At 45.9% G+C, this 11,455-nt stretch overlaps 1 protein-coding gene across 2 annotated transcripts; it reads right to left on the bottom strand.

Annotated features, from left to right (window-relative positions):
• Positions 1-11,417, bottom strand: HNRNPUL2 (heterogeneous nuclear ribonucleoprotein U like 2). 2 transcript variants are annotated; one of them, XM_017654597.3, is made up of 14 exons: positions 10,661-11,415; positions 8,627-8,762; positions 8,252-8,328; positions 7,910-8,049; positions 7,521-7,611; positions 7,316-7,428; positions 6,831-7,094; positions 6,530-6,652; positions 6,016-6,144; positions 5,735-5,903; positions 4,179-4,379; positions 3,171-3,244; positions 2,801-2,908; positions 1-2,681 (listed from the first exon to the last, which is right to left on the bottom strand). In XM_017654597.3, exons 1-14 carry the CDS (start codon positions 11,199-11,201, stop codon positions 2,601-2,603), a joined length of 2,247 nt encoding a protein of 748 aa, XP_017510086.2. In that variant the 5' UTR covers positions 11,202-11,415; the 3' UTR covers positions 1-2,600. The 2 variants fall into 2 exon arrangements, 1 of the variants encoding a protein (XP_017510086.2); XR_005055101.2 differs by lacking the exon at positions 3,171-3,244 and having other exon boundaries at positions 10,661-11,417.
• Positions 11,418-11,455: the final 38 nt, after the last annotated feature.

The raw sequence follows: 11,455 nt of genomic DNA, 5'->3' as shown, positions 1-11,455 counted from the left end.
TTCAATCCAAATGGTTATTTATTCTAAAACTGGAAGCTACTGTTGCGTACATTTTTGCCAGAATGTTGTAATGAGAACAGGGGAAGAAAAGTTACAGATGTAAACAATGACACAATTACATTTTCTTTTTAAATGGTAAAACCCTTTTTTACTGGCCACTTCCAAGAATGCTTTACAGGTTGTGCAAAAACATATACAGGCTCCATGTGGTGTTTGTTTTTCTCACAAGCTTTTCCATCTACAACTACAACAGACGTCTGATAGAACACTAAACAAGTCTTCTAAGGAAAACAAGGCTAGGGATACCTCCTGTTAATCCACATTTTCCCCTTTAACATTGTTTTTTCATAAAAAGACAGACAGAAACAAAACCCAGACATCTACTGTGTTGCAAGTGATCTCTTGGACTAAGCCAACAAGGACGTGGCAGCTTCACTCTCCACCCACCTACAAAAAGAGCTTTTTAAAAAAGGATGACTTTCTAGTGTCAAAAATTAACAGCAAGTACCTCCTAACCCCCAAAAAGGCTTTGGCCCTGAGGGCCTAGCATCAGCAAACCATCGGACTATAAAAAGATGCTATTTGCTGGAGAATTAAGTGAATGCAAAGGGTGGCAGCTTCTGCCGCAAATTCAATTTTCTATTATAATCTTGCCCCAGGGGAATTTCTTTGGGCTTCAGTTTTTACCTCCTTACCTTGACACTATGAGCAAAGCTTTCTCAAAATCCCTTCATGATAAAAAGTTAAGTGGGTTACAGAGAAGTTCATGCAATCACTTCACCCACTGCCACACACAAATCCATTTGACGGCACCACAAGAAAGCAGGCGCCAAGAAAGGACATCCTTATGAGCAAGCAAACTTACTTCCTACTAGCCCCCTATTCCAGCCTCTGGGTCAGAGGTAATTGTGTGGGGCAGAAGGTTGTGTCACAGACAGGGGTGACTAGAGGGCCAGAATAGGGCCTGAACACCAAGAGAAGGGTTGCATGGCAGTTAACAGTGAGAGAGATCAAATTTCAGCACAAAATTTTAAATAGAGAACTCCTCAGGTGAGTAAATGAAAGTGCAGTGTTTCCAGGTAACACAACCCAGGGTTTTCTCACTGGGAAGTGCCACAATACGTGGCGTTTGCTAAGTAAGCTCTTGGCTGACACCAAGCTGAGCAGGAAGATGAACTAAATTGGAAGCTAAATATTGGAAGGGAATACTCATATCCCACGTATATTCTTGAACTCAGCAACCTGAAGCTGTTTGTCAAGAACTGGGAGGGTGCTGGTAAAGTTACAAACAAAAACTATCCCAACTGAAATCTCTTGGCTAGAGGCCTCTCTAGGGACACGCAGGGCAAGCACCCCAGGAGGAATCCCGTTTCACAAAGTCTGGAAGGGGTGCCCCCCCTTTCATGCACGCGTTACACACGCTCACATTCACACTTCCCAAGTTTCAGCAGCCCCACTGAGCTGCCTCCCACCCCCCACCCCCCCTTCTATTCACTCTCTACCTGTGTATCAAAAAACCCAGCAGGGCTCGTGCCCTCCATACTGTATAAAATAGTTGCTATTCTCAGCACCTGGGCCTGGTAGCCCACACCACAGGATTCACCTATATATACATCCTGCTGCAGAGAGAATCCTGCTTCGTTTCCGTGTGACCTGAAACCCTGAGAAACGTTCCTTCTCTTGCACTGTAAGAGGACAGATACTCTAACAGAGACGATTTCAGAGACTTTCCCACCTGTCTCCACCTTGGCAGACAGATAGCAGAGACTGGCAGATCACAATCTGCAGGCTGAGGCCTGCAATCCCATTCTCCCCTAACATTTTATGGAAATACACTAACGGGTACACAGAGGTTGCGAGCTATTCTGCCCTGCAGTCAAGAAGTCTCCGTGCCTCCTCGGCCTGAGAATCCTATATAATAGAACCACCCAATGGTAGTCTCCATGCCTCAGCCAACTAGCACAAAGGCACAGAAAAGTGGACACAGGGACATTGTGGCTCCCAGCCCACCAGACCAGATATCCCAAGAGGGAAAGGTCGGTAAAGAAAATACAAACGGTTAGTTGGTGCAATTGATTGATAAGAGCCAATCGTTTATTTTCACTGCCCGGTCACAAGCTCTCCCTCTGTCCCCACTCCTGCCTGCTCTGGAGAGTGAGTGCCCTCACGGGCATCCCACCCTGTCCACACCACCTCCTCACTCTCCCTTACTTGGCTGCCAGTCCAGCTGCCTTAGCATGTCAAAAGGGTGATATTTTCAGTTCTTTTCCTGTCGACTGCAGGGTACAGGACAGGCAGCCCTAAGTGCCGCTTTCTGCGCAAATGTTTTTTGATTACAAATATCTAACTAGGTTTGAAATGTTTTATAGAATAAGACAATATTCTTTTCAACAAACTTTAAAAAAAATGTACAGTTTTGTTGTTTGTTTCCACCTCCCCCCTCCCCCACCCGCCTGCTGGCGCACCCTCCCCCCCACCCCTCCCCGGCAGCTCAGCCCCACCCCGACAGCCCCTGTTTTCCTTGGTTGTGTTTGGGGGGAGGGTGCCTTGCACCCCCAGAGATTCGGCTTCATGGCTGGCAGGCAGCAATGGCCGGGGCTTCACCGATACCCTTGGTAACCGTAGTAGTTCCTGTAGTATCGGTCTCTGTCCTGGGGGTGGTGGTAGTAGTAATTCTGCCACTAGAAGAGAGGGGAAACCCCGTCACTTGGAGCCACAGCTGGATGCAGACAGAGGCTTGACACTCATTCCTCTGATCCTTCCTCCCTTCCCCCTCTTTCTACCCCCAGAAGATACTCACATCCCGATTGTACTGTCTGTAATAGTCTCTGTATCTGTTGTACTCATAATCTCTCCCGTAGAATCTGTCATAATCTCCTCTGTATCGATCGTAGAAATTACGGTACCCCTGAGAAAGGAGAGAGGGAAAGAGTGAAGATTATGGTTTTCAGTGTCACGATCCACTGCTATCCCCCGTCTTAGTGAGACAGGTACCTTAGCTTGATATTGTAAACAGGCTTAATCTTCCCAGGAGAAATCCTTCCAGAGGAAGACATTAAATGGGCAAACCCTAAGCCCTGAGAAAACAGCCCAAACCACTCTGCTCCCCCGAGCCAATAGGAATGGCTATCACGACCCAGAGGGAGGAGCAGAAGGAGGGCTGCACTCACCCCTCTGTTTCCAGACTGCCCCCAGTACTGCTGCCCGTAGGCCCGGTTGTCGTAGCCTCGGCGCTGCCCGCCCACTGGAAGAGAAATGGAGAGCGCGCTCAGATGGCCGGCACGGGTCCTGGCTCCACATCCGAGTGGAAACCAAAAAAGTTGGAGCCAAAGGCAATTGTGGGGGAATAGGAGGCCTGCTCTGTCAGGCTCACACAATGTTAATTAAAGCACCAGCCAGGATCTTTTTAAAGAGTCTGAGGGGGGAGGGCAGAGGATTAGAGACATAAGGAAACCAAGCCACCTTGCTTTGGTAGCCCCTTAATTCCTGAAAAACATTTCAGATGGCTAAAGGATACATAGCAGTTAGAAACAGAAGTTAAAACTGCCATTCATAGAATCATAGTCTGAACACTATGCTCCTCCAGGGCAGGAACTGTTGGTAATCCCAGTGCCTTGCACTTGGCAGGCATTTGAAAAATGTTGTTGACTTGTACTTACACACACACACACACATTTTCAAAGGGCAGTGAATGCACACTGGAGGGTTACCTGACTCTGGACATTCAGGAGAGACATTAATTCCACTACTAGTGTAACTTACTCTGTAATCCAAAAAATGATTGAAAAAATGCATTCACTTTCTGGTCCACACAGTTGTGCTGATCCAACAGACAAAACAGCAAGAAAACTTAAGATGAGAATTCAATTTCACTGCACAAATCCTTCTGATATACTGCAGCAGTGAAATGGGGAACCCATATAAAAATGAAAAAGAGATGAATGAGAAGCCTCACACATTTCTTTTCAGGAAGACATATTTTTGTTGAAAAATAACTACCTTTTATTGGACTATGGACAAAGCACAAGCTGGGGGGAAAGGACACAGGAAGAATAAGCTCCATAAAGAAGGTACTTCCTTTTTGTTAGTGACTTGCTTTGACCTTTCCATGTGGTTCCTGCTATAGTCAGTGCAAAGAAGGAACTGAGGCTGGGGGCCAGCAGGTCGCCAGGACTCACCATAGCCTTGTCCTCGGCTTCGGTTCTGCCGGTTGCGCTTGTTCCGGTTGTTTCGGCGGTTTGTCCGCTTCTCAGAGGGGGGCAGCAGCTTCCTTGCCTCCTCCTTGTACTTTGTGACAATGGGCTGAGCTTCCTCCTTCTCCAGCTCCCCGTATGTCACCTCATCCATATAGTCGCATTTTTCAGGCAGAGAGAAGTTGGCTATAAGAGTAAGAGAGAAGCTTGTAGGCCTGAAAAGTGCATAGACGGGTAAGATCTCATTATGAAAATCCTATTACAAGATGAACAAGATTTTCTAAGCCTTGTCTACTATGTATAAAAAAGTGCTGGATCCATACCAGCACGTTTAAATAAGTAATTCACTTTCTCTACCATAAACCTTCCCTAAATTCTAACAGCCCCAATCAAAAGGCTACTTGCAAACTATAGATTTCCAAGTTCTTAAGTGATCCATAATAAATTAAGAGTGAATTGGGTTAAGGTTTCTTATCAGGACAGAAGCAGGTAGCCAAAAGCTAAAAGTAACTGAGAAAGTTTTGTTGCTAGTTAGATAAGATGGTAAGAAATACATTTTAAAATAGACTGTGAGAAACTGAACTGAGCCTAATGACATTTTCTCATTTATACAAAGAGAACAGGAAATAAGAGTACAAGAGGTCTCATTTACCACCTGTGCATAATAGACTGGCACATTAGCCAATCTACAGACATCAAGTTCAGAGGCCGAGTCCCAGTTCAAAAGGACTCTCTTGATTCTTAGACAATTCCAGTTAACCATCAGTTTAATAAAACTGAGCTAAATTCCTCCAAGTGTCTGAATATCAGTTATGGCTGGCAGAGTCCATGCTGAGTAAACTTGGTAAATCTGACTCTTAGATGTATAATCAGCAACCATGCCTGGGCATTATTAAAACTTGAAGAGCCAGTGGTTGATAGGACAGATGGGATGCCAGGAGCCGAAGGCAACAAGGAACACTCTTAAGTGAACACAAGCAGCAGGATCAATCAAGATAGCGTTAATTTTGCCTTATGGGGGCCTTGCTATAAAACTTTGTATCACATTAAAGATTTTAGGCACATACCAAAACCAAAACAAAAAACAAGCCTAATGTTATACTGGAAATTAAGATTTATGATAAGATTGTTCACTCCATCATATTTTAATTTGAAACCTCCCCACTATAGTATGTAAGTTCAATGAAGGCAGAGCTTTGTTTCATTCAGTTTCTCTCTGTCTAGAATTGTACTGGACAAATAAAAGACACTCTTTTAAGTATTTACTAAATGAGTAAGTGGCTCAATGAAGCCTCTGGCTTGAGTTTAAATTACGCTGTGGTCCTACCACTATTTCCCTCTTCATATCTTATCCAAAATGAGTCAAGGGTTACTGCTTCTCCATTCACTCTACTCATTCATTATCCACAAGAGCCCACACCCATTAATTTACTCTTTAGATTTACATGTTAGGTGTGGAAAGTCACACCAGGTGCCAAGAAACCCTAATAAGGTGCATTCTGACAAGGACAGACTCCCTCACCAGTAGAACTTCAGCTCACCTTTCATCTCCAGCATTATAGACTCAGGCACATCATCTCCCTCCACTTCCTTCCTCAACTCCAGCCTCTTCTTCCAATCTTCCTCATTAGGGACAACCACCACCACTTTCCGAGAGAAAGTCTTGAACAGCAGGAGCTTCCGTCGTTGGCCAGAGCTGTACACGTTACACTAGGGACAGGATAAGTGACATGTTTGAGGAATCAAAAGTACCCCTCATATTCAATCAAAACACTTTAATTAGGCAACTTTTACAAGTTTCTGTTGAATGTCTGAACAATACCTGATCAAGAATGAAGTTCCTCTTTGTCCGGGAAGCAATCTGGACCAGCTTACTAAGGCACTGGGAGGCTTGCTGAACTAAAAGGTCTCGGCTTTTGGGGTCTATCTCTGGCTCCTCGAGCCCCTTCATCTGATGAATTTGGGATTAAGTGAAGAGAAACATAAGAAGTTATGCAAGAAGTTAAAGCCCAGAGTCACCAGTAAACATTACTTCTTTAAATGCCATCAAAGCTACCACATCAGTTTATTCCTCTCTCTCAGTACAAGGAATACTGTCCATTTCCTGCAGGAGTCATTTTCAGTCCTGATCTGGATATATTTCAGATTTTATCTACTTTCAGAAATTTGACAACATAGCAAAAGGAAAAAAAACTACTTTTAACATATATTGAGAAGAACTCATTTCTGTATTTATGGCCCTTGTTCTCAGATATTTGAAAGATTAACTCCACTGGGAAAAGGTTATGGGAGCTTCTTGGTACCTCCAGAGCAAATCCCACAGCCAATGAACTCACCCTCATTTGATTGAGCACAGTCTCAGCTCCCAGGACATTGTATCTTTTCTCAGGGTTTTCTTTTGTGTATTTCAGTGCCCATTGCGTCTTTCCAGACCCAGGCAGTCCCACCATCAGAATCACCTGCAAGTAAACAGAACAAGGAAAGCTTTGAAAAAATAAGTGAAGGTCACATTTATAAAGCCCAGTTTAATAACGAACACCCTCCCCTGACCCAGTATGGTAAGGCTCTGAGAAGAACAGCTATCTGTCCACCACTCCAAAACCTAAGCACCAAGTGTTTGCACACTGTTTGGCATACCTCACACTCTTCTATAGTCTTGGGAGGAACTGCAGTGCGTACACGCTCCTCAACAGGCACAGCATGGATGAACACAAACTCTTCTGGTGGTGGGAAGAAGGGTTCCTCCTTCTGACCGAAGTTTAATTCTACAACACAATTTTTGCAGAGGACATGGGGTAGGAGAGCCCGGTCTGCCAGGGATTCCTTGTTGATCCAGAATGCCACACCTAGGTCTTCTCCATTCTTGGAAAAGGAAAGTTCTACTTGTTCAGTCCCAAAATTCTACAATGACAACAGATAAGAGCATTTATGGGCTTAGAGGGTTTGAGGTTGATTAACTCTTACAATTTAACCTTTTCAAAACCTGCAGTTGTGTGCTGCAGAACACAACTAAGCCAAGAATGCATCAAATGCACAGACAGGAGACAGAGGGAAGCAAACTGAATTCCCAGGGCCCTTTAGCCACTCCTTGCCAAGAGGCCAGAACTTTCAGGAGCACTTACAGCAAAGCAGCCAATGACATCATTCTCCCCAAAAGCTTGGCCAAATTCCTCAAACTGCCCGTTCTCAGCCTTGAGTCCTCGCCCATCGAAACCATAGGAGAATTCATCCTCACCTAGAAGAGTCAACCAGTTAAATCACCCAACTTCCCATAGAATAAGCAATAATGGCAGCAAACACTAGTGATTAAGTTAAAATTAACTTTACCAAGCTGTGGTTGGGAAAAATCAACAGACCATCCAACTCGAAGGACGGACACCTCTGTGCAGCCTTCTTTCATTGGGAGGTTCTGGGTTACCTGGTCAAATGAGAAAATGAACTTTCAGATACTCTGACCAACAAAGGAGCAGAGTCTGAGAAAGATTTTTATACAAATTGAAAATGACAACTATCATAATTCAAGACTGGAATAACAACTGCCAATGAACTTAAACCAAAGTCATGGGGGTCAATTTCTTGGTTAGTGGAGCTAGGTTATCATTAAAGCATGGTGCCCTTTTCTGCACTAGTACTATACTGAGGGGCAGGAGTCTAGTACATAGTAGTTTAATAAATAATTCAGTAAATGAATGATCTTAATGAGCTGTATATACTACCTTGGCCTCAAAACAGACTTTCCCCTTTGTCACTCCATAAGTACTCCGTGCCCCAGACCAAAGCGTGGGGAACTTCTCTGAGAAAAGTGGCTGCCCTCCACAGCGGTCTTTGCTCACTTGAAAATGGAGATCCGAGGTATCTGTTAAGAAAGAAGCGTTCTGTTCACTCCAATGCCCAACATTTGAAAGCCACCAACAGTACACAAACATACCCAACTGTCAAGAATGGATACAAAGTTGTCCATGCATTAAATCTCTTATAAGTGGCAGGCCATATGAGTTTGAATCTCCAAAGTCACTTTTGATCACTTAGAAACCCCAACCTATTTGCCTTATACATACACGTGTCCAGGTTCACAAGAGTTTGATCCTCCTCCTCCTCTTTTGTCTCCTCTTCAGGGGGGGGTGGAGACTTTGAGCTATACACGTGAGAGAAAAATAAACGCAATGTAACCAAAGCCCTTTTCTTGGAGGGGTGTCTGCACGACACCATGTCAATTTTAACCTATCAGTGAATATAAAATTCCAGGAGACAGCTTCTTCCAACAAATGATAAAAGGACAACAGGAGCTCTCACAGTACAGTCGATCTAAAACTTATGCCTATAAAATCCTAGTCCATTTTAATCCAACCCTCTTTCCAGACTCTCCAATCAACACCAGGTATACCAAGATCAGAGCAGACACTCCCTTCAACGAAAGGGACTGTTTCCCTCACCGGCTGTGGTAAGCCTCCTCTCGGAATTCATAGTAAGCTCGGCCATGTTCATCCTTCTCATCCCGCTGTCTCTTTACCCCCCGCCGCTCACCATCTGAGCCTGCTGGTTTTGATTTTTCACTATCTTGGTCATCTCCTACAAAAAGGAGGGAAAGAAAATCAGCAGTTTTCATACGGGAGTGTAGAATAGGCTCAGAACCAACAGAGGCTAAAGAGGGATCTGGGTATCTGTCTAATCAGAACAGCTACGTTATTCCCACTGCATTCACAGAATGTTTTATTTCCGAAGATCACCTCCCAGTCATTCACTGGGATTTTATTTTTAAAAAAGACATTATGGGCTAATTACAGTCAAGGAGTAGATACAGACTGGACAATTTCTGCATTCTAAATTTATCTGCTTAAATCAGGTCAAACTTGCAGATTTCCCAATACATGACATTAAAAAAAATAATAAGCCAAGTCTTCAAAAAAAAACCACTTCAGTTAAATTTTGATGCTTGTCAGATTTGGATTTAGATACTTAATATATATTTTCCAATGCTCTCCCACAACTTCATGATACAGAAGTCTTTTTTTTTTTTCTCTTAAAGAGTTTGCCTATCCAGCTTTAAAATGCACACCTATCCATGGCTTTACTTACATAGAAGATGGACAGAACTGTATTTTTATCATGGATTTTTAATGAAAGTTGCAAGAACAAACCATTAAGTCACAACAGACCCATAAATAATACTGTATCATTACTGCACACAATTTGGGGCAGAAAGGTGCTGTCACATATTTAGCAAAATGCTTTACAAGAGGAAAGAAATGGAGTTTTCCTTAGGCTTTTGTAATTTGCAACACTAAAAAGGTTTTTAATAACTTCCTTAAAGCAGTGCTTTATCCCTCATCTTTTCTATCTTCTACTTGGAATACACATTAAGTCAAAGGTTATGTAATGGGATTTTTGTTCCAGGACATAGAACAAACAATCTGCAAGTTGCACGTGACTGTAGTAGAATGGGTTCCAATAATACCATGATCCTAAATAGCAGCCTAAAAAACATTGTAAGAAGTAAGGCAACCCACTTCATAGTAAGACTTGCAAGCAGCTCTAATTTTCCTCCCTACTCTGACAGACTGTCAAGGATCAGCTCTAATCATCCAATCACTTCAAAGGAAAAGAGAAAGGTCACTAACTCCCTGGGGCGACTCTACACTGTCACTTCCACAAGGTTACTCAATGGACCCACCAACACCTCCATCGTTTCAGTTCAGGAAGTCAGACACCTGAACTGTAACAGGCTAGCTAAGTGTACAGCAAATCTACAAATTTGCCCAGGCACAGATTCAGTGGGAAGATTAAAATTTAATCGTAAGAATTTCAGCAAAGTAAAACCCTTAAGAGAGGTAATGTTAGCTAACTTACTCTATACGCACTAGATTAAGACTTTGCCTTCGCTGGTTAACTGTTAAACCCAACACTCTCACACCACAAGCTGCTAAAGCAGAAGCAAGGTTAGATTTCCAGATTCTATGTGTGTGTGGCTCGAGCTCTAGCAATGTGCTTTGGATGGAGAGAACTTTGACGAACTTAGATTATTGCTTAATATTTTTATGGCGGAAAAGTCAAAGGTAGCCCAAAGGCGAAACCTCCAACCGTCGGTCTGGCTGTCCGTGTAATCGTTAATTCCTCAGCGCATTCTCTGTTTAGGTAAAGATAACCAACACCGCGGGAGGTTGCTCCACAGGTCGCTCACAAGCAGTTCGCATACAAAACCGCTCACTTCCATCCACTACCACCAAGGAACCAAGTAGGCAGGAACCTCCCTCCTGCAGAGCGCGGAGCCACCAGAGGCAGCCAAAACCCCCCAAGACGGATAGTGAATGGAAGCCACTTCCCCTGAGGAGTCCCATCAAATGGAGTCGGGAATCTTGCACTTTTCAGGCAAGTGAGAACAAGGAATCGGACCCCGCGGTGCAGGGCTGGGTGCTGGGTCAGGGGCGCACTGGGCAGGTTGGAGCCGGGCTCCGCTGCCAGCTCCTCACCCTGTTCCTCCGCGGCCTTGTCACCCGGCGCCTCGGATCCCGGCGTCTCGTCGCCGCTCCGCTCCTCCGGCTCCTCTTCCTCTCCCTTGCCGGTGCCCTGCTCTTCGCCACCATTCACCCCACCTGACCCAGCCGTGGCCTCCTCCGCCGGCTTCTCGGAGGCATCAGGCTCGGCCGCGGCCTCCACGGCTGCCGCCTCCGGGGGCTCCGGCGACGGCTGCGCGGCCGGGCCCGGGGCCTGGGCAGGGGGTGGCTCTTCGTCCTCGTCCTCAAGCAGCGCCTCCTCGTCCTCTTCTTCCTCCTCTTCGTCCTCCTCCTCGTCCCCGCCCGGGCCGCCGCCCGACGCGGCCACAGGCCGAGGCTCCGCCTTGCAGGCCCCACCGGGCCCGGGCCCGCCACCGCCGGCCTCGTCCTCCAGCATCTCGGCGTCCAGCGCCTCCTGCAGCCGCTGCGCCAGATCCACCTTGAGGCCGCGTGAGTCCAGGCCCCGTCGCTGCAGCTCCGACCGCAGCTCGGTCACTTTCAGCCGCTTCACCTCCATCGCCGCCGCCGCCTCCTCCGCCTCCTCCGCCTCCCGCCGCCTCCTCCCCTGAGAACCGTCGTCCGAGCCCGACCGCGCAGGCGCCGCCGCCGCCCGCCTCCGCCTCACGCGCCAGCACTGAGCCCGCGCGAGCGAGTTGCACGCACGTACGCACGCAGCCAGCGAGGGCTGTGCGCAGTCTCCGCTCTGTAGTGTGTGTTTCTCTGTCCCTCTTCCCTCTCTCTTTTGGCCCACGGAACCCAAAACAACCCAGC

Source organism: Manis javanica, chromosome 11, assembly GCF_040802235.1.
Source record: "Manis javanica isolate MJ-LG chromosome 11, MJ_LKY, whole genome shotgun sequence".
Lineage (NCBI taxonomy): Eukaryota > Metazoa > Chordata > Mammalia > Pholidota > Manidae > Manis > Manis javanica.
This window is presented reverse-complemented; position numbering and strand designations above follow the sequence as displayed.